Source organism: Delphinapterus leucas, unplaced genomic scaffold (genome assembly GCF_059928025.1).
Source record: "Delphinapterus leucas isolate spDelLeu-1000000601 "Yukka" unplaced genomic scaffold, BTC_Dleu_Yukka2 spDelLeu_asBTCV2_sq25, whole genome shotgun sequence".
In the NCBI taxonomy this organism is placed as follows: domain Eukaryota; kingdom Metazoa; phylum Chordata; class Mammalia; order Artiodactyla; family Monodontidae; genus Delphinapterus; species Delphinapterus leucas.
The window spans coordinates 9376234-9402161 of NW_028322234.1; the positions used below are offsets into that span (position 1 = coordinate 9376234).

Genomic DNA, 25928 nt, shown 5'->3' on the forward strand with positions numbered 1-25928 from the left:
GGAGATGTAAAGTAACCGCCGTTACGGTGCTGGGGAGGGAAGGCATACAGCCTTGTTCGAGAGATACCGGTGTCCTCTGATGAGGAGAGAGAACATGGCAGGTGGGGGAGAACTCAGTCTTTCATGCCTTCCCCCAGTCCCTACCAGTCCATCCGATTTGCTGACAGTACCCCCATTCCTCTGATAAGAAAACCAAAGCACAGATTCCTTAGATCAGCAGGGCTGTCTGCTGAGTTGCCAGAGGGCAGGGATCATTGTTCAGTCTCTGGCAGCTGACTTAAGGCTCGAGTCTTGTGAAATAAGCAAGTGAACTAACCAAAAGGCTCCAGACTGGGGACCCCACCCCCAGCCTGACTTGAGTGGAGGAACTGGAGCCCTTCCCCCTGTTATGACAATGCACAGAAGGAGAGAGAGGTCTCAGAGAACAACCAGAATGCAAAAATTTATTATTAGCTGGTTTCAACAAGAAAATGAGTGGATACACCTAGAAACACGGATAGTATCTCCCCCAACAGCAGGCAGGGTGGGGAAGGAAGGCAGCAGGGGTAGACCCAGGAGATTCCCCTCTCTGCTCCAGCAAAGTGGGATCCCAAGGACAGGGCCAGGTTCCCTCCATCCAGCTGCAGGGAAGCCCAGGACTGCAGCTGAGGGCAGGAGGCTGAGCAGCCACGGGCCAGGCCTAGGGCGTAAGGTAGATAGAGGGGTCCAGGATGTGAGCCCTCTAGGCTGCCATCACCAGGGGGGCGTCATGGGCTGAGGGTTCTGCAGATATGACATCACCACGGCAGAGATGGACAGCCTGAGACGGGAGAGAGGTGTGAGTCCAGGGTGGAGAGGCTTGGGGTCCCCTTCCCCTCGCGCAGGAGCCCCTCCCTCTCCAGACCCAGCTCACATGAAGCTGCTCATCATCTGCTTGGTGTCCTCAGAGCTCCGCGAGTTGGCAAAGCTGATGAAGGAGCAGTAGACGGCGACCCAAGCGCACCACTTCAGCTGCAAGACGTAGGTGGCTGGGTGGGTTAGGGCGGTGAGAGGCACCCCAATGAGCCCCCACAAGGGCCATTCCCAGGCACCGGTTCCACCTGACACAGCTCAAACCCTGAGCCCCAGGAGTCTCTCAGTTCCAGACCCCCACAGTTAACTCCAGGTACCCGAGCTCTGGTCCTACTCCCTGTCCTGCATCTCTGACCCCACCATGTCCCCTCAGGCCTAAGGAGCCTGGCCTTTGACATCCCCCATCGTGCTACGGACCCCACATTTTCTCCACCAGTCCCCACCAAGTTGCATTAAAGCCTGGCCCCAGCCTCAGACTGACGTCCTGTGTGCAACCCTGACCCGGACACCTGGCTTCCCCGACAGCTCTAGCCTTCTTCACCCAGCATCACCACAGCCCTGCCCCCTCAGCACTGGTCCTGCTTCATTCTGAATCCATGCCTTCCCCGCTGTCAGGCAGAGCTACGGGAAGGAAACTCAGCCCTGCCCACCTTGAGCATGAGGCCACACATGCTGAAGATCATGCCGAGCAGGTTCATGTAGTCTGGTGTTGGGTCATCCAAGGCTGGGTTACACTCGCTCGGCGGGGGCTTGTACCTGCAGCAGGGTCAGGGGTGCTCAAGCTCTGCCCCCAGGATGGGCAGGTGCTCCCCTGGGCCTCCAACCCACAACGCGAGGCCCATCCCCATTGTTAAAAATAAAACCACAGGCCCAAAATGGAGTCACTTATGCTAGGCCATGCCACTAAACTGGGGCTTAGTACCTCACCTAATTGGAGCTTCAGCCTCCCCCAGAAATGTAGTCTTAACCAGTCAGTCAGGAATTTTCTGGTCAGTACCAATGAGGTAGTCTGTCACATGGGCCCCTCTCCCCTCTCCATCCACCAAAGGAAGAGGTAACCCCCCTAATAAGACCCTTTTTTCCCAAAAAGGAGGTGACTTAATCTGAAATAATCCTTTTTTCTGTTTATGACTTCCTTGTCCTGTCTTTAAAAACCTTTCCCTTTCTGTAGCCTTTAGAGCTCCCCTCTACTTGCTAGATGAGATGTTGCCTGATCCATGAAGCCTTCAATAAGGTCAATTAGATCTTTAAAATTTACTCAGTTGAATTTTGTTTTTTCAACAGATCTGGTGGCAGCGACAGGATCCAAAGTGAACCTCTGACAGCATTCGGGGACAACGAGAAACATAAGCATGGTACCCATGAACCCCTTTTTGAGTCCACTGTCTTTCTTGCCATTTCTGGGGGCCGTGGGTAAGTTCCTCTCATTTCTGACCTCTGCTCTCTTTGTGTCACTCCCAATCTAATTGACTTTCCAGCCAGTTCCCCATTTGTCTGGAATCACTAGTTCCACGTTGGGAGCTGCTGGTAGTTCGGACCACAGTTCCTCATTTGGTTGGAAACCCCCAGCCTTGGTTCTGTTCCCAGATTCCATGTTAGGAACTGCTGGCGGTATGGTCTGCTGTTCCCCATTTATTTGGGATCCTTTCCCAGATTCCACGGTGGGCACTGCTGGTGGCAGCTGCGGTTCCCCATTCATTTGGAATCAGCCCACAATCCCCATTTGGGGTCTGCTGGTTCAGTCCTTTCCCCCAGCCCCAGGTTCTGTGTAGGCAGTTGGTGGTGGTGCGCACAGGGCCTTTTTCTTGGCCAGGCCGCAGTAACTGGTTACAGGTGGAATGTTAAGGTATTCATGTTTGTCTGTCTTGCTTTGTGTAGATAAAGCCAGCTAAGAGAGGCTAAGGGAGATGGGAGCTTTCACCTTTAATGAATCAAGCATGCCACCCATCAGCACACCTGCCTTTTTTATGTCTAAGAACTATAATCCCAAAGGCTGTAAATATCTACAAAAATGGCAAAATATTACTAAAAACAACCTAGAATTACAGTGGCCACTGTGGGGAATGTGTCAGTGAGACAAGATTGTTTATTTCAGAAGTGCTCTTGAGGGACTTCCCTGGTGGCACAATGGTTAAGAATCCGCCTGCCAATGCAGGGGACACGGGTTTGAGCCCTGGTCCGGGAAGATCCCACATGCCGCAGAGCAACTAAGCCTGTGCACCACAGCTAGTGAGCCTGAGCTCTAGAGCCCGCGAGCCACAACTACTGAGCCCACGCACTGCAACTACTGAAGCCCAGGGGCCTAGAGCCCATGCTCCACAACAGGAGAAGCCACCGCAATGAGAAGCCCACACACTGCAATGAAGCGCAGCCCCCTGTCCACAATTAGAGAAAGCACGCACGCAGCAACGAAGATCCGACACAGCCAAAAAACAAATAAATTTATTATTTTTTTAAAAAGTGGGCTTCCCTGGTGGTGCAATGGTTGAGAGTCTGCCTGGCGATGCAGGGGACACAGGTTCGTGCCCCGGTCCGGGAAGATCCCGCATGCAGTGGAGTGGCTGGGCCCATGAGCCATGGCTGCTGAGCCTGTGCGTCCGGAGCCTGTGCTCCGCAACGGGAGAGGCCACAACAGTGAGAGGCCCGAGTATCCCAAAAAAAAAAAAAAGTGCCCTTGAAAGTGAGGGTTTCCAAATTAAGCAAATAGAATGGGATACTTATTTTCATTGGTATATGGAAGCTTCCAAAAGGCTTCAAGTTTCCAAAATAGCTTCATTAAAAGATGGGTTACAAAAAGGCTAATGAAAAATCAAAATCATGAGAAGTACCTAAAACAAAAACTGCTCTCCTTTCTCTTTTTTTTTTTTTTTTTGGCTGCGTTGGGTTTTTGTTGCTGCACGCGGGCTTTCTCTAGTTGCAGAGAGCAGGGGCTACTCTTCGTTGCGGTGCACGGGCTTCTCATTGTGGTGGCTTCTCTTGTTTTGGAGCACGGACTCTAGGCGTGTGGGCTTCAGTAGTTGTGGCATGCAGGCTCAGTAGTTGTGGCTCTAGAGAGCTGGCTCAGTAGTTGTGGCGCACGGGCTTAGTTGCTCCGCAGCATGTGGGATCTTCCTAGACAGGGCTTGAACCCGTGTCCCCTGCATTGGCAGGCGGATTCTTAACCACTGCGCCACCAGGGAAGCCCTGGCAGGCAGATTCTTAACCATTGCGCCACCATGAAAGCCCCTCTCTCCTTCTTTACCTGAGTACTCATGTATGTTTGTTTGTTTGTTTTGCGGTACGCGGCCCTCTCACTGCCGTGGCCTCTCCCGTTGCGGAGCACAGGCTCCGGACGCGCAGGCTCAGCGGCCATGGCTCACGGGCCCAGCCGCTCCGCGGCATGTGAGATCCTCCCGGACCGGGGCACGAACCCGTGTCCCCTGCATCGGCAGGCGGACTCTCAACCACTGCGCCACCAGGGAAGCCCCTGAGTACTCATGTTTTACTGATTTTCTTTCTGAACTGCTTTTCCACTCTGAAGGGACTATTCAACAGTTACCATGTAAGAGAGAACTACCCAAGGTTGCAGACGAACCTCCTCGGGTATCTTTCACTCTTTGGTCAAAGATGGAACTAAGGGCCATAGTTAAGGCATTTCCTAAACCTAGGGAGGAACCCCAAAAGTTCTTTGAAGAATCTGGAGTCATTATCAGGACCTCAACCCCAGGCTGCAAAATCTTTATCAGCTCGTGCACATGCAGGTAGGACCTGGTGAAGCACCAAATGGACACAGGAAGCAAAATGGCAAAACCCAGAGGATGATCTTCAAGATCCTCAACCAGAAAAAGCTGGCAAAACAGCACCTGACCTTTTATAAGCCATTCCTAGGATCTTCCCTACCCCAACTGATCGGTCTATTATTCAAACATGCAAACCAAAGAAAGATGAATCGGGCCAACTTTAAGGCACGCTTGGAAACACTCCCATATAAAAGAGTCACTCAACCTGCTCTTAGCTGCCCTATTTGCAAATAGATTATCTCCTGAGATTAGTGCATTGATAAAAAGACAGAAAATAGGATGGGAGACCACCAGTCTGATGGAGCCAGTGACCATAGCTGAGCACTCTGAAACGACCTTAGAGCAAGACCACAAGCAAAAATTTTCCAAATTGTTGGCCTTACAGCTACAAAAGCTCCAAGGCCAGAGACCTAACATAACATCTTCCTAGGGGTCCACCATCAAAACGCTGGCCCGAGACCCAATGTCTCACACGTAATCAACTGGGACACTGGAAAAAAAGATTGTCCTCAAAGGTCTTATGCAAATTCTTCAACTTGAGTGCCCCACATCTACCCCCTCAGTATTCCGAGGGATTCTCCAGTAAGCTGTTATCAGTAATTAAACAGCCAAGGGGAAACTAAAATTAAAATTAATGGGAAACCGTGCCAAATTCCAGTCGATAATGGAGCTACACTTTCTACTTTTATTTATTTATTTATTTTTTAGTTGCAGCGGCGGGCTTCTTAGTTGCAGCATGCAGACTCTTAGTTGCGGCACGCATGCGGGATCTAGTTCCCCGACCAGGGCTCAAACGCAGGCTCCCTGCATTGGGAGCGTGGAGTTACCCACTGGACCACCAGGGAAGTCCCTACACTTTCTACTTTAAATCCCACTCCCATAGGACGACAAATCCCTCAGAGTGAAAAAGAGGTTTCCTTAGTAGAAGTATCTAATAAACGTTCAGAGAGAATTTCTACCTCAACCAATACAAATGACTCTGGGACCTTTGACTGAAAAGCATTCTTTTTTGCTATGTGACATAGCCCCGGTCAATCTATTAGGTAGAGATCTGCTTTCTAAGTTAAAAGGGCTAATACATTTTGTTTCCAATGGAGACCTCACCATAAAATTTCCTGACCAACCTGAACCTGATGTTCTCTTACGTTCTTACAATCTGTCCTTGACGTAGAAGAGGAAGGATTCCAACAGAAGTCCCCTAATTTAATTGAGGTGCCCAAAAACCTGTGGGCTATTTCTAATACTGACACTGGGACAATAAAAAGTACAGAGCCTATAATGATTCAGAGACACATAACTAAACCTCTTCCTCAATTACCTCAATATCCACTAAAGCCTCACACCCGCAACAAAAGATCTCATCTCCCAGCGGGTAATCGTGCCCTGTATTAGCCCCCATGACACACAGATCCTGCCAGCCTGGAAACCTAATGGGTGAGGATGGAGATTTGTCCAGAACTTGAGGTTTTTCCTTTTTCCCCCCAGGGAAAGGTTTTGTTTGTTTGTTTGTTTTAGTTTTTATTGGAGTAGAGTTGATTTACAATGTTGTGTTAGTTTCTGCTGTACAGCAAAGTAAATCAGTTATATATGTTCATATATCCATTCTTTTTTAGATTATTTTCCCATTTAAGTCTTTACAGAGTATTCAGTAGAGTTCCTTGTGCTATACAGGAGGTTCTTATTATTAGTTATCTATTTTATATATAGTAGTGTGTATTTGTCAATTCCAGTCTCCCAATTTATCCCTTCCCTCAGGACTTAAGAGCTATTAACGAGATAGTTATTCCCCATTTCCCAGTTGTTGCAAACCCAGAACACCCTTTTGTCATGAGTGACACCAGACTCAAGATGGTTCACTGTTGCAGATCTTGGTTCAGCCTTTTTCAGCAGCCCTGTAGACCCCAATGGCTGATATCTGTTCGCCTTAAGTTGGAACAATCAGCAATACACCTGGACAGTCATGCCTCAAAGGCTCATTGAGGCCCCTTCTTATTTCTCCCAAGTGCTCCACCAAAATGTAAGGACCCGCCAGTCCCGGGGAAATCAACTCTTTTACAATAGGCCGACGACCTCTTGCTGTGCTCAGTAACCAAAGAGGCATCCATAAAAAACTCCATGTATCTGCTGCAACAGTTAGCTGAGAAGTGATGGAAGAAATTTTCACATATTGAGGTATGGGGAAGTCATCCTAGCTCATACATGACTGGGCTTGAACTTTTTTTTTTTTATTATTTATCTATTTTGGCTGCACCGCATCTTAGTTGCAGCATGCATGTGGGATCTAGTTCCACAACCAGGGATCAAACCCGGGCCCCCTGTATTGGGAGCTCGGAGTCTTACCCACTAGACCACCAGGGAAGTCCCCTGGGCTTGAACTTTTTGCTAATTAGAGCAGACCATCTTGTGGCCTGTCAAACAGACATTGTACATCCGCTTTAACCATTAAAACACACAAAAAATGGAATACAGTTATCAGACTGTTCAGAATGTCCACTTTGAAGATAGGGATAAATGTCCATTAACGCCATCCCTAAGATGCCAATGCATCAACTCCTTTGAAGATGAGGTTCCCTTCCCCAAAACTAAGGTCATGCTGACTCACTGTGTATGTGCTAATCTGTCTCTTGAAACCTCGAAGGAATGTACTCCGTTATGTTTGATGTTTGTTCTTTGTTCTGACAAGACAGAACTGTGCTTCAAGCATCCAAATGGAGCCGGGTGGTCATTGTGGATGTGGATATATTCCTGCATCACTGAGAACTTGAATTTTCTGAACTGTATCAAACTTAACTACACCACTAGCTATTCTCAAGACAATATCTGCTAGCAGCTGCCAACTGCAACCTTATGGTCTCAAGATCTCCCACTGTAACTATACAACCACTTCAGACTCCACAACCAGTCCTTGCTTGACAGGCACCCTTACTTCTTGCCAGTTCCAGTTATAATTCCTTTTTTTTTTTTGGCTGCACCTCGTGGCATGCGGTACTTCCCTGACCAGGGATCAAACCGGTGCCCCTTGCAGTGGAAGCGTGGCGTCTTAACCACTGGACCACCAGGGAAGCCCCAATTATAATTCTTGACAAACAAGTTATGTAACTGCAGTTTTTGCCTATATAAGCCTCTGCCATTTTGTAGTCTGACAAAACACAATTCAAGGGCTTCTTGAATCTGTGTTTCCTGGGCTACAGTCCTCAGGTCGGCTTGAATAAAATCCTTTTTAAAAAAAAATAAATTTATTTGGGTTTTTTTTGGCTGTGTTGGGTCTTCGTTGCTGTGCGCGGGCTTTCTCTAGTTGCGGCGAGCAGGAGCTACTCTTTGTTGTGGTGCGTGGGCTTCTCATTGTCGTGGCTTCTCTTGTTGCGGAGCACGGGCTCTAGGCGCGTGGGATTCAGTAGTTGTGGCACGTGGGCTCAGTAGTTGTGGCACACGGGCTTAGTTGCTCTGCGGCATGTGGGATCTTCCCAGGCCAGGGATCGAACCCATGTCCCCTGCATTGGCAGGCAGATTCTTAACCACTGCGCCACCAGGGAAGCCCTAAAATTCTTATTATAGGTTGGTTGTTGATTATTTCCACTGACAAAAGGGCCATAAACTCTCCAAGGAAAAATTACAATTATCTCTATATACTGTTCATTACCTAGTGCTGAAGGAACCCAGCTATCTCCAAAAAGGATTAGGCTAAACCAAGAATGTCCTATGCCTATAACTAAGCGACAGCTTTGTGGATTTCTAGACTTGATTGGCTACTGTAGACTATGGGTTCCTAATTTTTCTCTATTGGCTTTCCTACTCTATGAACTTACTAAACTTTTAGTCCCTGAGCCCCTTCCTAGGGAAGATAAACATAAGCAGGCTTTTCTAAGACTAAAACCAGTGCTGTAAGAACCGCCAGCCCTAGGCCTACCTAATTACTCAAAACCTTTCACCTTATGTGCGCATGAAAGAGATAAGCAAGCCCTGGCAATGCACACACAAGAGCATAGCAATAAACATAGCCTGTTTCCTATCACAGCATATAACTGGATTCAGTTGCCAGTCCCTATACCAACTGTCTTAAGGCTATAGCTGCAGCTGCAGCTGCAAAGTTAGTAGGAGCCTCAGCAGATCTAACCCTAGGTAATGGCATTTATTTACAAACTCCTCAGGCTGTCCAAAGTCTTCTTAACTCTGAAATGACTCAACATTTCTCTGCAAGCAGATTAACCTCCTATGAGATCCTTCTGCTTCCACTACCTACTCAACATCTTAAATGTTGCCACGTCCTTAACCCTGCTACATCACCACCCCTGCCTGACAAAGGTGAGCCCCATGACTGCCAGGTAAGAACATACTGATCTAATCTTGCTGATGGGTCCTACTCTAAAAATGAAAAAGGGATACTTTGTTTCCAAGCTGGTTATGATATTACTAACCAATATGAATAACTTGAAAGGGAAACTTTCCACAGACTAAAGCAGCAAGTTATCAAATGACAGACTGTTAATATTTATACCAATAGCTGGTATGCCTTTGGGGTCATCCATGATTTGGGGATATTATGGAAACAAAGGGGTTTTCTTATGTCCTCTGGGCTCCCAATAAAAAATGCAGGGCTTCCCTGGTGGTGCAGTGGTTAAGAATCCACCTGCCAATGCAGGGAACACAGGTTCAAGCCCTGGTCTGGGCGAACATGCCTCGGAGCAACTAAGCCCATGCACCACAACTACTGAGCCTGCGCTCTAGAGCCCACGCCCCTAAAGCCTGTGCTCTGCAACAAGAGAAGCCACTGCAGTGAGAAGCCCGCGCACCGCAACAAAGACCAGATCCCACTTGCCACAACTAGAGAAAGCCCGCGCACAGCAACGAAGACCCAATACAGCCAAAAATAAATAAATAAATAATTGTGGTTTTTGTTTTTGTTTTTTTCGGTACGCATGCCTCTCACCGTTGTGGCCTCTCCCGTTGCAGAGCACAGGCTCCGGACGCGCAGGCTCAGCAGCCATGGCTCACGGGCCCAGCCGCTACGCGGCATGTGGGATCCTCCCGGACCGGGGCACGAACCCGTGTCCCCTGCATTGGCAGGCAGACTCTCAACCACTGCGCCACCAGGGAAGCCCAATAATTGTTTCTAAAAATGCTGAAAAAAATCCATTTATTTTAAAAAAAAAAAAAAAGGTCAACAAATAAACTACCTTCTTATTGCTATTCTCTTACCTTCTGAAATTGCTATCATTAAAATTGAGGTTCAGGGCTTCCCTGGTGGCGCAGTGGTTGGGAGTCCGCCTGCCAATGCAGGGGACATGGGTTCGTGCCCCGGTCCGGGAAGATCCCACATGCCGCGGAGCGGCTGGGCCCGTGAGCCATGGCCGCTGGGCCTGCGCGTCCGGAGCCTGTGCTCCGCAACGGGAGAGGCCGCGGCAGTGAGAGGCCCGCGTACCACAAAGAAAAAAAAAAAAAAAATTGAGGTTCAGACCAAAAGGACTGAACCTGAGTTCCAGGAATGCCCTAGGTGACTTTCATGCAGACAGCAGCAACAGAGTCTATAAATATTATGGCACTGGGAATTCCCTGGTGGTCCAATGGTTAAGACTGGGTGCTTTCACTGTGGTGGCCCAGGTTCAGTCCCTGGTAGGGGAACTAACATCTCGCAAGCTGCACGGAGCAGCCAGTAAATAAATAAGGCACATATGGATGAAGGCCACTCTGCTTCAGCAAAAAATGACCCCTCATTGCCTGACTGGCCATCCTGATGTCCTTGTAACATGGCACCAGTCTGCTCCTGAACAGAGACATTTTTTTTTTAATTTTTTTTTTCTTTTTTGGCAACACCATGGGCGGCTTGTGAGATCTCAGTTCCCCCGCCAGGGATTGAATCCTGGCCCTCGGCAATGAAAGCACAGAGTCCCAACCACTGGTCTGCCAGGGAATTCCCTGAACAGAGAAATTAAGGTGCACAAACAATGGTTGTAAATTAAATGAACAATTGGGGCTATGGGAAACCCAGGATGGCCACTTCCCAGCTCCACGGCAAACCCCATTTTTCAGTTTTTGCATCCCTTCACCCATCACAGTGCAGTTTTTTTTGGTTTTTTTTGCGGTACGCAGGCCTCTCACTGTTGTGGCCTCTCCCGCTGCGGAGCACAGGCTCCGGACGCGCAGGCTCAGCAGCCATGGCTCACGGGCCCAGCCGCTCCGCGACATGTGGGATCTTCCCGGACCGGGGCACGAACCCGTGTCCCCTGAATCGGCAGGCGGACTCTCCACCACTGAGCCACCAGGGAAGCCCCACAGTGCATTTAAGATGACTCAAATGATGAATAGACATTGGTGGGGAGACACAAAATTACAAAAACAGTTTACCACCAATGTTTGACCTGTCAGGTCCCTAACACTGGAAAAACTATTTTTGTTCCCGGAGGCCTCAGACCTCCTCCCTCTGGACCCTCTGAGCACCTACAGCTGGATTTCATTCAACTGCCACCTAGTATGGGTTATCAGTAAGTTCTTGTTATTGTATGTATATTTTCAGGATGGGTTGAAGCCTTCCCTTGCCACAAGGCTGATGCCCTCACAATGGCAAAGAAGCTGTTAGAAAATGTGTTTACCAGGTGAGGTATACCTTCCACAATCTCCAGTGATTGAGGCATGGACTTCACTGGGCAAACCAGACAAGGCTTAATGAAAACCGTGCAAACTTCTTGGAATTATCACTTTCCCTATCACCCTCAATCATCAGGCAAGGTAGAGAGAACTAATGAGATCCTCAAAAATCTCTAAACTTGCTAAAACTAGTGGACTCCCTTGGCCTAAGGTATTGCCTCTGGCCATGCCAACTGTTCCCAGTACCCCCTGTGGAAAACACAGACTCACTGCACATGGAATAGTCACCAGGAGACCAGTGTCCATTGGTATACACCTTTCTGCTGATTCCTTATTATCTCATGTTAGTATGACCACCTACTATAAGTCTTTCATGTCTTATGCCTATCATCGACAGGTTAAAGAAGCCTTCCAAGATCCCAGTTCGAAGGATTCTGTTGGTCACAGTCTGGAGCCTGGTGACTGGGTATTATGGAAACGTCATCAGAGGAAGACAGCCCTCAAGCCCATTGGAAGAGACCACACCAAGTGCTCCTAACCACTGACACTGCTGCAAAACTAGAAGGCATTGAGCCTTGGGTACACATCTCACAGCTAAGGAAGGCTCCACCAGACATCTAGTCCTGTACAGACGCTGGAGACCTCTGAATGTAACTGATAAGGAAGAGAAGCAGCTGACATCAAGGTGGACTGCTTCTGTCCCAGACGCCAGCTATAGACCATACTTGAACTAAACGTGAAACCCTTTCTCCTTTTTCTTTTCTTTACTCTGGTATTGACCTGGAAAGATGTTTTCACCCTTCTCTCCCAGGCCATTGCTAAGGGAGGTAAGCTTTCAGACTGCTGGATTTGTCAACAAAGATTCCAATCTATCCATGATGCCAGAGACCCCCAGGTCCTTCCTGTGACCAATTTCTCTTCTGTTCTCAAAGTCACAGAAAACTACAATCGAACCCCCTAAAAATTTCTTATGCGGTTCAACTTGTACAGCCAGAACCACCTATGCCTTGTTGTTTCCTTTCTCCCATCATAACTTACTCAGTTAGACACAATTACCTAGTAAATCTTAGTGCATTTGCACCCCCATGTTCCCATGATAATCTAGATCAGATTTGCCCCCAATCACCAAGAGATCTCACCAGCAGCAACCATCTTTGCAAGGCATTTAGAACAACACTTTATTTCAGGATGGGAGATTCTCTTCCCATACGTGCTGAAAACCTGACACCTGGTTGGAATGGGTAAACGCAGTAATTCCTGTGACTGAATCCATTAACAGTACCTCCTTAACGGGAATGGTTTGTGTCCCCATAGGGTCTGTCTTTGTCCATGGTGGTTATCATTCTCTTTGGGCCTCTGAATGCCTAGATAGCCAGTGCACAGGGGGGCAATACGTCTTAGGTTATGTAACTGGGCCCCTAACATTCCACAGGGGAACTAAGACACCTCATTAGTCAAATCCCCTGGATTTACATCATCAAGTTAAAAATAACGATGAGCGGGACTTCCCTGGTGGTCCAGTCGCTAAGACTCCACGCTGCCAAGGCAGGAGGCCCGGGTTCGATCCCTGGTCAGGGAACTGGGAACTAGATCCCACATGCTACATGCTACAAGGAAGATCCCACATGCCGCAACTAAGACCCACCGCAGCCAAATAAGTAAATAAATAAATATTTTTTTAAAAATAACGATGAGGATTTCATGACTCAGGATTCATTTCCTTCGGCAGGGCCATCAGCCCAAGAAAGATCCTTAGATTCTCTGGCCAAAGTTGTTCTTTATAATAGAATAGCCCTTGATTATCTTTTAGCTGAGCAAGGAGTGTCTATGCTGTGGTCAATACCACCTGCTGCACCTGGATTAACCCTTCTGGATTAGCTGAAACTCTATTATATAAAATCACTGAGCAAGCCAGTTGGCTTAAGAAGGTGACTCCTAAAAAAAAAAAAAGAAGGTGACTCCTTCAACGGGAACTTTCTTTTTTTAGGAGGGATCAAACCCGTGCCCACTGCATTGGAAGCGTGCAGTCCTAACCACTGGACCCCCAGGGAATTCCCAATGGGAACTTTCTTTGACGTATTTGATTTTGCCTGGTTTGGATCCTGGGGACCATGGCTCCGAAGTGCACTCCAAACATAGTGAATTATCCTGTTTATTATAATAATCTCCCTGCTGCACTTAATCTCTCAAAAGCTTTAAATGCATACTCACTGCCACTAACCACCAAGCAAAAGATCTCCTTAAGACTCGAACATCAGAAAAGTAACAAAAAAATGACCAACTTAAAAACTGTGAACCTGAAGCCAGCCAGGACCTGTGACTATCACAGGGGTTAAGCAAAAATATCGTAACTTCTGGTTAGCACACAAAGGAACAAGAAAAACTGCAAGAACCTCAGAGCAGTAGCTGAGAGTGGCCCTCATGCCTTAAGTTTTGCTCACATCTCTCAGTTAAGCTGAGAGTCTGATTAAGGTGGGGAGGGTGGGAGGAGGGGGCATTGTTAAAGAGAAAACCACAGGCCAAAAATGGAGTCCCTTATGCTAGGCCAAGCAACCAAAGCAGGGCTCAATACCTAACCTAACCGAAGCTTCAACCTCCTCCAGAAATGTAGTCTTAACCGGTCAGTCAGGAATTTTCTGGTCAGCACCAATGAGGTATTCGGTCACATAGGTCCTCTCCCCTTTCCATTCTCCAAAAGGAAGACGAGGTAACCCCACCTAATAAGACCCTTTTTCCCCCAAAAGGGAAATGACCTAATCTGAAATCACCCTTTTTTTCTGATTATGACTTCCTCGCCTTGCCTTTAAAAAACTTTTCCCTCTCTGTAGCCCTTTAGCGCTCCCCTCTACTTGCTAGATGGGATGCTGCCCAATTCATGAATCATTTGATAAATCCAATTATATCTTTAAATTTTAGAGATGAATTTTGGTTTTTTTTGCTTTTTAACACCATGACAACTGGGATCCTCACCTCAGCACTTTGTTGGGCCTCCGTGGGTCCGACATATTGTTCGCGGACATAGCGAGTCGCGCCTCTTCCGCTGCGGGAGTCTCAGCTTCCGGCGGCTTCCGGCGGCTTCCAGCAGGGAAACGGAGGATGGCTTTTAGAGTAACACCCTCAGCCCTCGCGCTTCCGTTCCTGCCGGCGGGAGCTGGAACTCCCCCCATCCAGGGGACAGAGAATTCGAAGAAGCCAAAAATGTTCCAAGAAAACAGGATGTGGGGAAAGAAACCGAGACGCTGGAAACAAGCTTCAGTGTTTCCAGCGCTTTCTCCAAAAAGCCTAAACGTTGAACCCGGAAGTGAGAAATAGGAAGTAGACTGTGGAGGACAATAATAAGGTTACACCAAAGCGTGGGTTCCCAGGGCAGAAAGCCCCGGTGCAAGCTACCGTACGGTGGCGAGGAAGGGAGGGCGGAGCAATGGCTTTCCCGGAGCCAAAACCGCGGGGCCCGGAGCTGCCTCGGAAGCTGTTGAAGACGTTGGACTGCGGGCAGAGGGCGGTGCGAGCCGTGCGATTTAATGGTGAGCGCCCTTATCGTCATTCCGGGTCCTACCTCCGCCTCCTGAAGTCGGCGGCCCAGTAACCCCCTCGTGGTGTTCCCCAGTGGATGGCAATTACTGTCTGACTTGCGGCAGCGACAAGACCCTGAAGCTGTGGAGCCCGCTGCGAGGGACGCTACTGCGGACGTACAGCGGCCACGGCTACGAGGTGCTGGACGCGGCAGGGTGAGCCGGGGGCCAGAGCGGGATCGAGGCGCTGAGGCAGGTATCAGAGGTAGACGCTGATCTTCCCTGTTCTGCTCTCTAGCTCCTTTGACAACAGCAGTCTCTGCTCCGGCGGCGGGGACAAGGCAGTGGTGCTGTGGGATGTGGCATCAGGGCAGGTCGTGCGTAAATTCCGGGGCCACGCGGGGGTGAGTGCAAGCAAGAAAGGGCCTCGTTAGAACGGACCGGAATTGCGTGTAGGTGGTGACAGGCACCCACCCCTCCCCACGCAATTACAGCGCAAGGATCCTTCCCCACGGCCCCGCCTTCACCAAGCCCTGTCCTTGCAGTTCCTCCAAAAACTTTCACCTTCCCTACCCCTAGCCTTTTCCCTTGCTTTAACTTGCACTGGGAGCCCTGCTTTTATCCCCATCCTCCAAAGTCCAGCCTTCTCTAAGCTGCTGTTCCTGTTTTGCAGAAGGTGAACACAGTGCAGTTTAATGAAGAGGCCACAGTTATCCTGTCTGGTGAGTCCGGGGCCTAGGCAGGTGGGCGCAGGGGGCTGCCCCGGCCCCCCCAAACCTGATCCACTTTCATGCTGACCTCACAGGCTCTATCGATTCCACCATCCGCTGCTGGGACTGCCGCTCACGGAGACCTGAGCCCATACAGACGCTGGACGAAGCCAAGGATGGCATATCCAGCGTGAAGGTGTCAGACCATGAGGTCCTCGCAGGGTGAGTGGGACCAGGACCTTGCCCCTCCCCAGGTGCCACTGGGGATCATAGCTGTCTCTGTACTTAGATTAAAATCTACTCTCAAAAAAAAAAAAAAAATCTACTCTCCTCACTGCACTCACAAGGCCTTGCATGGTCTGGTCTCTGTTGTGCTCTCAGTTTTTATTCATTCCCAGGCTCATTTCTGTTAAATATGCCACACATGCTCCCACCCCAGGACCGACTTTTGCAATTGCTCTTCCTCTGCCTGGGCTACCCTTCTACTACTTATTCCGAGTGTGTTTGAGCACCACCTGCAGGTCACGTTTTCAGTCAATGAGCATACAGGAGTTCAAAGATAGGAAAACAAGGAAGAACCCCGCTTACCTAGAGTTGATGTTCTACCTGCAGGAGACAATTAAAAAAATATATATTCCCATGCAGGGCTGCCCAAATGTTGCCACAACCTGAGGGAGTGCCGATACCACCACTGGGGGCATTTGGGCTGCATGGCCTGGTGGCCTACCCAGTTCCCACACATCCCCCCTTGGACTGCATATGGCTGGCTCCTTCTCATCTTCAAGTACCAAGTCAAACGTCACCTCCTTGGGGACCTGATTACCCTCAGTCAGCAAGGCTCCACGTTGGCAGCAAGTGCTCCTGGCTTGGTAGCAGCTGTGTCCCAAGCTCCCACACAGGGTGTAGCCCAGAGAAGGAGCTCAGTATAAATCAGAAACAGATGCAGTGGGACCTGATTGGCCCCTGGGGCTGAGTCTCAAAGGCAGTGCCTCAGAATTCCACTCGTGAATTCACTTCAATGCATGTTTTCTGTGGCCAGTCCTGAACATGACATGACAGTGAAGGGTGCCCAGGAAGGGCAGGCACCCAGCCTTGCTCTCAGGGCCCTGGCCAGGTGAGAGGGTACAGGAACACCAAAGCTGGAGCCCTGGACCTACTGGCCCCTGTGATGCTTCAGCTGGATCCATCCTCTCTTGTAGCTCCGTAGATGGCCGGGTGAGGCGCTATGACCTGAGGATGGGGCAACTCTTCTCAGACTACGTGGGCAGTGAGTGTGGCTGGGGCTGTGAGGCAGGCAGGGAAGGTGGGGGCAGCACGGGAGACCCCAGCCTGACCTGCTTTCCCACCCCTCCCCTTCCCCCAGGCCCCATCACCTGCACCTGCTTCAGCCGGGACGGGCAGTGCACCCTGGTGTCCAGCCTGGACTCCACGTTGCGGCTTCTAGACAAGGACACAGGGGAGCTGCTGGGCGAGTGAGTCCTCAGGGCTGTGGGGCCCCTCCCCCACTCCCAGTAAGGCCCCAAACCCCCACTGATGCCACTCACACCCAGGTACACGGGCCATAAGAACCAGGAGTACAAGCTGGACTGCTGCCTGAGCGAGCGCGACACGCACGTGGTCAGCTGCTCCGAGGATGGGAAGGTGTTCTTCTGGGACCTGGTAGAGGTGAGCCTCTGCACGGGGGCCCTGCCCGGTCCTTACCTGAGTCACTCCCAGGCCTTTATAAGGGAGTGCTGTTAGAACTGGGGGCTGGAAGGAGGAGTGAGTGAGGGGATGAGGCGAGAACATTCCTGGCAAAGGGCACAGCATGTGCTAAGGCTCGGGGTTGTGGCACACACGCACTGGTCAGGAGATAGAAGCACTTTGGATGGCACTGGCGGCAGCAGAATCCAGGCCAGGCAGGGCCACTGGGACTGACCCTGGGGTAGGAGGAGCGGATAGTGGCATCTGACCTCAGGGGAGACAGGGCTGTAGTTGTTCAGGAAATCTGAGCTACCCCTGAGCATCCCTGTGGTATCCAGCCCCCAAGCCCTGTGGGCCCTGTGGGCCCTGTCCTGATGTGTCTCAGCCTGTTGGAGGTGTCAGGATGCGAACTGACCAGCCAGGCGTAGTGGGGTCAGAGCTGGGGCTTGGCCAGAGAAGTAAGCCTCCTAAGAGGATGGAGGGAACCAGGGGGCCCTGGAGAGTCCAGGGGCCAGCTCTCCCTCTGGGAACTAAGAAGGTGCCAACGTTCTGCCTACTTCTCGAGGTTCCTGTAGACCAGAAGTCACCCTGAAGGGGAGGGCACGTGAAGGGACACTTTCCAGGTGGAAAGAGGAATGGTGGCCTCCTTGAAGAACTGTGTTTGTTGAGCTGTGTCTGCAGGGTGATGAAGGGAGCAGGCATTGAGGCTATCAAGTGGGCGGGTGAAGCCCAGATGGCGGCGGAGGGGGAGGGAAGCTGGGACCCACATGTGACCGGCCGTGGAGGAGGGTAGTGGCTGTGAAGGTGGAGAGAATCAGCAATCTCTGGGCATGGTCTAAAGGTAGAACCAAGAGGATTTACCGACAAAGGGATGTGAGATGTAAGAGAAAGATTCAAGATGTTTGACCTGAGCACCCAGAAGGACGGAGTGACTGAGGGGCTCAGTTTGTGGCTGGTTAAATTTACAGTGTCTCGGAAGCACTTAGACGCATGTGGCTGAGAGCGGGGGAGAAGCAGCTGAGGGGAGGGAGACACACTGGTGACACTCCCAACCCCCTCACTCCACAGGGTGCCCTTGCGCTGGCCCTGCCTGTAGGTCCCAGTGTGGTACAGTCGCTGGCCTACCACCCCACAGAGCCCTGCCTGCTGACCGCCATGGGGGGCAGCATCCAATGCTGGCGGGAGGAGACCTACAAGGCTGAGGATGGCACAGGCTGAAGCCAGGGGACCCACGACCAAGGACAGAGAGAGAGAGACAGCCTGAGAAGGACCACTGAGACCATGTATTCTAGACATGCTGCTGATCAAGGAGTTGGGAGGAGCTGGGTCTGCAAACTAATAAATAGAGGAGGTGGTGAGGCCTCCCTGGGGCTGCACCGTCCAGTGTTCAGTCCTCATTCTTCTCGGGCGTGAAGGCATCTACCTTCTGGGCAAAGGTTTCAGCCACGAGCAGCGGAAAGACCAGGGAGGCATCAGCATAGACCTGTGGAGGGGACTCAGGTGAGCCACGGGACCCAAGGCCGTACCCCGAGAGACCCTGTGCCCCAGCTGGCTGGCCGGCCCTCACCTTGACAGGCTGTGCGTCCACCCGGATCTTGCCCCAAGAGACAGCTTCATCTGGCCGGGCGCCTGAGTCAGAGCCATCAAATTCCTGGGCTGTGTTGATGTAGACAGCGTAGTCAGCCCCATTCCGCTGTAAGGAGGGGCAGAGTGGGCTGTCAGCCACACAGACTCCAAGGCAGGGCACTGTAGCTAGAGGCTGAGGGACGTGTTCCAGATGAAGGAAGCCCTTGGCGGCCCCTCATTCCAAGGGAAGGGCCCCACGTCAACATCTGGGCAGAGGGAGGGGTCACGGGATGCTGGGCAGACAGTGGGCAGCGTTGCTCCAGACTCGCCTGCTTGGTAGCAAGAACCCTCCCACATCTGCCACCAGCTCTATAGAAGACCTCCAAATCCAACTTACCTCTCCCCTCTCTATGGCCCCCACCCTGGGCCCCTCATTTGTTCCCCCCAGAGCAGCCAGAGAGCACCTGAGAGCACCTGAGTGGCTCTCAAGGCCCTGCACTTTCTGCCTGTCACCTCCTGCCTCACCTCCTCCTCCCACTCTCGCCTTCGCCAGCCTCCTAGCTGTTCCCTGACCTACATCAGGCACCTCAGAACCTTTGCACTGACTGGTTCCTCTGCTGGGAATTCTATCTCGCCCCCACCCCCCAAGACAACCACATGGCTCATGGGACCACCCCCTGAAAAACCTCTGCTGGCAGGTCACATTTCCCAGGAAGCTTTCCCTTTCATGAACAGCACCCCTTTCACTTGCCATCTCGTCATCCTCCCTTATTTTTCTCCATAGCAGTTACTACCATCTGATACGCATGTCACCTGTTTGCTATCTCCCCCCACTAGAACATCAGTGCCAGGAGGGCAGGGATCTTGGCCTGTCTAGTCCACAGCTGTCTACCCAGCACATGGCATAGGCCTAGTACACAGGCCTGTCTGCATGACAGGCCTGAGTGCCACCTCCTACTAGGGAGCACACACACTCCATCCCTGCTCACCATGAGGTTGGCGTTGGCAATGTGGTGCTTGACCATGCCACCGCCCAGGATGATCATCCCAGTGCGCCTGGCGAAGATGGCCTGTGTGTTGATGAGCCTGAGGTCTGGGAAAGAGGGCTGTGTCAAGCCACGGGCCCAGGCAAGAGGGCTGTGTCAAGCCGCGGGCCCAGGCAGCCCTCCTCCCCCGCTCCTCTGGAGCCCCAGCACCTTACCTTCAACGATGTCCAGGACCAGGCCTGGGTTCTTATAGGAATGGAAGAAGATCATGTCACCCAGCGAGCCATCTGTGAGTGCCGGGCTCAACACAGGGATGTGGTTCTGGGAAAGAGCAAGACAGGAGAGCGGTTAGAGCTCAGAGCCCTGCAGGGGCAGTCTGGGAGCACTCCCTCCTCTTTGCCTGATTCTGGGCAGGGAGCTTAACTTCACTTGTGCCTGGCACATAAAGAATGGTAGCTCTTGTTTTTCTGATTGCTGGGCCCCATAGTCTCTGAGGAGCATGGGACCCTACACCAGGCCCCATGGGGGCTGCTAAGCACTGCCCCCAACTGCTTCCCAGTAGTCTAGGAGTAGAACCAGAGTACAAGGACCACACTCAACAGCTGTGGGACCTCAGGCAAATTGCCTAACCTCTCTGTTTCTGAGGTTCCTCACCTAGGAGTGGGAATAAGAATAGTACCAACTCCCCAGGTGGCTGTAAAGATGAAACAACACATGCCAAAGCCTGGCAACTTTGCCCCCACGCAGCCTCTCACCTTCTGGGCCCAGTAATACACTGACTCTGGGTTGTTTATCTCCTTGCCAAGCCGGGCGATCATCTTGGAAGGCGTCCACTTCACACCCTAGGAGGAGACATCAGCTTCAGCCAGCGGCACCTCCCCTGACACCCACTGTGCCACCCGCCCCCCCCCCCGGTTCCTCCAGCCTCACCTCCGTGTTCTGCTCCAGCACCATCTGGTCCAAAATGGGCATCAGCCAGTCCTCAAACTTGCAGTAATTGTCATTGGGCACCAGCAGGTTTCCGATCCTGGGGACAGGAGGCATGTGGGCATCAGGGCCCAGGACCCTCAGCCTGGCTCCCCTACCCAGCACCACTCAGGGCCCCCCCACCTGTTGATCCCGTTCTCACGTAGCTCCTTCCCCCTGAGGCTGAACTCGCCCAGGTATGTGGGCGCCAGACACTTGATGAGATCCTCCTCCACACCCCCAGCCGTGGTCACCAAGACGTCCACCTGCAGTCACAAGGCAGTGAGGTTGGCCAAGGAAGGGAGGCCCTGCTTTCGTACCAGGCAGGGCTCCTAACTCCCAACTCTCATCCAGTGACCCTTGTGGGGAGCTCTGCTGCAAAACAAAACTGACCCATAGTTCCCTATCTCATTTCAATGACCAGTAATCTTATTGCCCATTAAGACGCAGAGAGGCCAAGGCCACAACCCCACCAGGTCCCCACCATGTTGTGCTGCACGAGGTAACGGATGGTCTCACGGATGCCCGAACTGATGAGGTTGGATGTGTAGCCCAGAAAAATGGTGCAGCCGGTGAGTGGGCGGCAGCTCTGGGTCAGGTCTGCATGTTGGTCTTCATTCTGAGCCAGCGGCTCTAGTTTCTTCTCTATCTAGGTGTATAAGGGCAGGGTCGAGTTAACCTCTGGCCCCAAACTCCAGCCCAAGGACCCCAGGTGGGTTTCAGAGACAGACGCCGCGCCCAGGCCCTGCCCACTGAGGGATATGGGACCACTTCTACCTGGAACCAGGGAATGAACGCCCCTGTGCAGGCTCCGCCCTTTCCACAGCCCAAGTCTCAGGTCACACACTCAGGCTTTGCCTCTTTTCAGGAATCACTTTTGCAGTCCCGAACCCTCTCCCCACTGGGAAAAGTAAATCCAACCTCAGGTCCCGCCCTGCCTTAGGCTCCTCCTTCAATCCCTCCCTCAACTGCGCGGTCTGGCCCCAGACTCCGCCCATTCCAGAATACCTGCACACGTTGCCTATAACGCGCCCCCTACCTAGAATCAGTCCCAACCCACTCCCCGGCACAAAAACTCACGCCCAAGAGGGGGTCCCCGTCTCTCTCCAACTATCTGACGAAAAACACACCTCCTCCCAAGGAAGTCCCGCCCCCAAGTACCCCACAGTGCTACTGGAGGCCACGCCCCCTCAACCCAGGAAGTCCCACCCAGGCCTCACCATGGCGTTGACTTGCTGTACCGCGCGCCCGAAGTTGGTGGCCTGGAAACCAGTGGTGCCGAAGGCCTCCAGCAGCGCGCGGTAGTTCACGCCACGGTCGAAGTCGTAGCCCCGGACCTGGGCGCTCTCGGACGGCAGTGCCGAGCTGTGCTTCAACACGGCGGCCAGCGCCGCCGCGGGCGCCTCCCTCTCCAGGGGACCCTCCATGCTCCTGCGGCCGCACTGTCAAATCAGAGCCGCCCCAGGCCAGGCCTCCGGCGGCCTCGAACACCTCTAAGCCCCAGCACGCACAACCTGCGGAGGGCCGGAAGTTGTGTATGTCACATGAACCGCCGACGCCCGGAGTCCAGGGTGCAGCCTTCTTTGCTTGTGTATTCCGTAGTACGGAAGCCTCAAGGAGCCATTATTTCCTGTTTCTCGTGTTCTCAGTCTCAGATGAATGAGGAGCCCGCTGGAGACCCACCGCGTTGCGTGGCGCTTGCCCATTCGTTTCTGTCCTCTCAGAGAGAGAGGATGGCTTCTTAGACGTCGCCCTTGGACAGAATTCGAATCATCAGGAAGTATCAGATAGTTTCTGCCGCTGAGCGTCTCTCGTCAAATGGGATAGTGATCCCTGTTCGTGTCTTGCAAGTCTCCAGAGCCTCCACATGCTGCATAACCTTCTGGTCTTCCTTCCCCTGGCAGCTGCAGCTGTCACCTCCTCTGGGAAGCCTTCCCTGACCTTCTTCTGGGTAAAAGACCTCCTCTGAGATCCAGGGCTGACATCTATTTCCCTCCAGCAAGACTGAGATCCTGGAGGGTGGTGTCTGTATCTCATGGGTCCTCCAAACCATGCATAGGGTCTGGTCCAGAGGGACTCCTTTAATCACTCTCACTCTGCAGTTTATGGAGTCTACACTATACACTGGGCTTTGTGCTGGGTGCTGCATATTTATCAGTGAACAAAATGCAGACCCTGCCCTTCTGGAGCCCACAGTTTGGGGAGCTAGAAGGGTAACAACAGTGGTAAGTGCTATGTAGAATTAAACGGGCTGATGTGAGAGTCCATGGGGTTGGGGGTGGGTGGAAGAGTTGGTGGTTTTATTTGGAGGGAGAGGTGGTTGGGGAAGGATGCCAAGGAGGTGGTATTTCAGCCAAGGTCAGAAGAGGCCCCATATGTGAAGATCTGGGGGGGGGGGCCATTCCCACTGGGAGAGAGAACAGCCAGTGCAAAGGCCCTGAGGTTAAAAAGGAGCCTATTTAATTAGAGGAACAGAACATCCTCCTTGACAGCCCCCACTTGGATCTCAAACTCCTGGCCTCAGTTCCCTCGCCACCTAACCTTGATCTTCCTGCAGTCTGCCACATCTCTGCAAACAGCCCTACCTTCCACTCATCTAGTAGGCTGAAAACTGGGGAGTTGAGCCTGATGTTTCCCCTTTTTCACACCCCACATCCATCCCTCCACACGTCTGCCAAATTCTACCTACAAAATAGGTGCTTTTCTTTGTTATTTATTATTTATTTTTGGCTGCATTGGGTCTTCGTTGCTGCACATAGGCTTTCTCTAGTTGCGGCGAGCGGGGGCTACTCTTCGTTGCAGTGCGTGGGCTTCTCACTGCGGTGGCTTCTCTTGTTGTGGAGCACGGGCTCTAGGCCTGTGGCCTTAAGTAGCTGTGGCTCGCGGGGTCTAGAACGCAGGCTCGGTAGTTGGGGCGCCTGGGCTTAGTCACTCCGCAGCACATGGATCCAGATCCCTGGACCAGGGATCAAACCTGTGTCCCCTGCATAGGCAGGCGGATTCTTAACCACTGCGCCACCAGGGAAGCCCTATTTTTCTCCAATTTTTAAAATTGTGGTAAAATACACATAAAATTCACCATTGTAACCATTTTTAAGTGCATTGTTCAGAAGCATTAAGTACATTCACATTGTTGTTCAACCGTCACCACCATTCATCTTCAGAACTTACCCATCAAACACTAACTCCCCATTCCCTCTCTCTCCTCAGCCCCCAGCAACCCCCATTCTGCTTTCTGTCGCTATGGATTTGGCTACTCTAGGGACCTCACATAAGTGGAATCATACATTGTCTGTCATTTTGTGACTGGTTTATTTCACTTAGCATAATGTCCTCAAGGTGCATCCGTGTTGTAGTGTGATTTATTTAACAGATCCCACTGGCTGACTTGAGGAGAACGGGGTCGGGGCTGTGCAGGGCAGGGGAGACCAGGCAACTGCGCTGGTCCAGGCACACTGAGCTGGGGGCACCAGGACCCAGATGCTACCAACAGGGTGGAGAGAAGTGACCAGTTTGACAACTGGGAAGTTGATCTGTGAATAGCACAGGGAACCCTATTCAGTACTCTGTAATGACCTATATGGGAATACAATCTTAAAAAGAGTGGATATATGTGTATGTATAACTGACTCACTTTGCTGTACAGCAGAAACTAACACAGCATTGTAAATCAACTACAGCCGATTAAAAAAAATTAATTAAAACAAAAGAAGGTTGATCTGATGGCTCTTGAGGAAGGATCAAATGTGGGAATACTGGAAGAAAGGAATGAAGGAGTTAAAGATTTGAGCCAGAGAAGTTGGATGGATGGTGGTGAATTTGGGGGCTGGAGGTTTCGGGGGAAGATGATCCAGAGTCCAGCTTTGGCCAAGTTAAGTGGGAGACAACCGAGAGATGGGTGTGATGGACCGAGGAGGGAGGAGGGTCCTCAGGTGGGTCTGAGGTCAGGGAAGGGGCTGGGATGAGGCAGGGGAAGCCATCAGCATGAGTGAGTGGATTGAGTCATCTGTGGATCCCTGGGCCATGAGTGCAGTTGGAGAGAGGAGAGACGGGGCTGCACCTGAACTAGGTTACACTTTGCACCTCCGCCCATCGGAGTAGGGCCGGAGCCTGGCAAAGAAGGTCTGTAGGGGCCAGTTAGCAGGGGATCAAACAGGTCAGTGAGAGCCCAGGGCCCCTACACTCCCCCAGCCAAGGTGACACATGACACCAGGGCAGCCACTGGGCCTCTAGGAGCAGGGACCGCCCCCCCTCAGCTGCCGCTGGTGACATTACACTCCATGAGTGTCCTGGCTTCAAAGTCTCTGCAGGGGTTGGGGAGGGAGAGGAGGGGGTTGGAGAGGCCAGGGTGGTGGGGGCGGGAGCCAGAGCGGGGCTGCAGGAGGAGGACTGAGCAGCCAGGAGTCAGCCGGAGTCCTCAGCTGAGGTATGTGGTCCTGACAGGGGTTGGGGAGCAGCCAATCCCATCCCTCAGTCCCCAGGGGACACAGGAGGATGTGTGGGAGCTCAGGGTTTGGGGTTCAGCCTGCTGTCTGTGGCTCTGCTCACGACTCCCCCAGATGCCCGGCAAGGTGACCACTGGCAGCGACATCGGGCAGGCCCGCTGGGCCGTGGAGCAGCTGCAGATGGAGGTGGGCATCAACCGTGTAAAGGTGAGGCCAGGGCAAGGCGGGTGCATCTGAGCAAGGGGGCAGGTGGACAGCCCAGCCCAGGTCTGGCTAACCGGGCTGGCCTGCAGGTATCCAAGGCGGCCGCTGACCTGCTGCAGTTCTGCACGGAGCAGGCCGAGAGTGACCCCTTCCTCGTCGGCATCCCAGCTGCCACCAACCCCTTCAAGTAGAAGAAGCCCTGCACCATCCTATGACCCTGTAGCCTGGACCACCCAGGGGGCCTCAATAAACATAAAGTGAATGCTCCTCAGGGCATGGCTTGGCCAGGTTGCGATGGGGGGCGAAGGGGGACTTCGGGCTTGCAGGGACCAGTGTGGTGTGCAACTGGCCCAGCCTCCCTCCCCGCCCACTCCAGGGTCATGGCCACAGGGGCCCACACACACCCTGGACCCTGGACAGAAAAGCACGCCCCTCCCTCACCCCTACCTGCTACCCACCCTCCAGCCTATGGGGTAGCATTAGCAGATCCCCTGTCCCACTGCACAAACACACCCGGGATTAGAGTCCCAATCTACATGCCAGCGCGTGCCACACACATACACGCCCACATGGCACACACACACACACACACACACAGGTGCCATCATACAGGTGCCACGTTCTCAAGTGTCTCCCTCTTCCACACAGACATACACAGACAGGA

At 52.1% G+C, this 25928-nt stretch overlaps 4 protein-coding genes across 7 annotated transcripts; 2 read left to right on the forward strand and 2 right to left on the reverse strand.

Moving 5' to 3' along the window:
* Positions 1-417: 417 nt before the first annotated feature.
* WDR83OS (WD repeat domain 83 opposite strand) lies at positions 418-16628 on the reverse strand. 2 transcript variants are annotated; one of them, XM_022558413.3, is made up of 4 exons: positions 14163-16628; positions 1482-1587; positions 893-990; positions 418-799 (listed from the first exon to the last, which is right to left on the reverse strand). In XM_022558413.3, the coding sequence occupies exons 1-4, from the start codon at positions 14357-14359 to the stop codon at positions 733-735; spliced, it is 468 nt and encodes a 155-aa protein (XP_022414121.1). In that variant the 5' UTR covers positions 14360-16628; the 3' UTR covers positions 418-732. The 2 variants fall into 2 exon arrangements, with proteins under 2 accessions (XP_022414121.1, XP_089761499.1); XM_089905373.1 differs by lacking the exon at positions 14163-16628 and adding an exon at positions 11718-11794.
* On the forward strand, positions 14533-18449 carry WDR83 (WD repeat domain 83). The gene is made up of 9 exons (XM_022558412.3): positions 14533-14716; positions 14800-14920; positions 15003-15108; positions 15378-15426; positions 15510-15636; positions 16614-16681; positions 16778-16886; positions 16965-17079; positions 18166-18449. Exons 1-9 carry the CDS (start codon positions 14614-14616, stop codon positions 18313-18315), a joined length of 948 nt encoding a protein of 315 aa, XP_022414120.2. The 5' UTR covers positions 14533-14613; the 3' UTR covers positions 18316-18449.
* Positions 18359-22165, reverse strand: DHPS (deoxyhypusine synthase). 3 transcript variants are annotated; one of them, XM_030762318.2, is made up of 10 exons: positions 21836-21934; positions 21393-21516; positions 21100-21264; positions 20760-20881; positions 20580-20676; positions 20405-20491; positions 19865-19970; positions 19653-19756; positions 18665-18790; positions 18359-18580 (listed from the first exon to the last, which is right to left on the reverse strand). In XM_030762318.2, the coding sequence occupies exons 3-10, from the start codon at positions 21100-21102 to the stop codon at positions 18485-18487; spliced, it is 741 nt and encodes a 246-aa protein (XP_030618178.1). In that variant the 5' UTR covers positions 21103-21264; positions 21393-21516; positions 21836-21934; the 3' UTR covers positions 18359-18484. The 3 variants fall into 3 exon arrangements, with proteins under 3 accessions (XP_030618178.1, XP_030618177.1, XP_030618179.1); XM_030762317.2 differs by lacking the exon at positions 21393-21516 and having other exon boundaries at positions 21836-22165; XM_030762319.2 differs by lacking the exons at positions 21100-21264; positions 21393-21516; positions 21836-21934 and having other exon boundaries at positions 20779-20875.
* Positions 22166-22481: 316 nt separating this feature from the next.
* On the forward strand, positions 22482-25479 carry GNG14 (G protein subunit gamma 14). The gene is given in 3 exon segments (XM_022558841.2): positions 22482-22566; positions 25175-25271; positions 25274-25479. Coding segments are annotated over 3 exon segments (387 nt in total). The 5' UTR covers position 22482.
* The last annotated feature ends 449 nt before the right edge of the window (positions 25480-25928 follow it).

Coding starts and splice junctions, on each gene's coding strand:
- WDR83OS (XM_022558413.3), bottom strand. CDS start 14,359: ATGGGGGGAGTTCCAGCTCCCGCCGGCAGGAACGGAAGCGCGAGGGCT. Junction 1,588..14,162: donor AGGCCCAACAAAGTGCTGAG/GTGAGGATCCCA, acceptor ACCCTGCTGCAG/GTACAAGCCCCCGCCGAGCG. Junction 800..892: donor CAGATGATGAGCAGCTTCAT/GTGAGCTGGGTC, acceptor CTCCCGTCTCAG/GCTGTCCATCTCTGCCGTGG.
- WDR83 (XM_022558412.3), top strand. CDS start 14,614: ATGGCTTTCCCGGAGCCAAAACCGCGGGGCCCGGAGCTGCCTCGGAAG. Junction 14,717..14,799: donor GCGAGCCGTGCGATTTAATG/GTGAGCGCCCTT, acceptor GGTGTTCCCCAG/TGGATGGCAATTACTGTCTG. Junction 17,080..18,165: donor TCTTCTGGGACCTGGTAGAG/GTGAGCCTCTGC, acceptor CTCACTCCACAG/GGTGCCCTTGCGCTGGCCCT.
- DHPS (XM_030762317.2), bottom strand. CDS start 22,042: ATGGAGGGTCCCCTGGAGAGGGAGGCGCCCGCGGCGGCGCTGGCCGCC. Junction 21,265..21,835: donor TACAGCAAGTCAACGCCATG/GTGAGGCCTGGG, acceptor TTATACACCTAG/ATAGAGAAGAAACTAGAGCC. Junction 18,791..19,652: donor TTGCCAACGCCAACCTCATG/GTGAGCAGGGAT, acceptor CCCTCCTTACAG/CGGAATGGGGCTGACTACGC.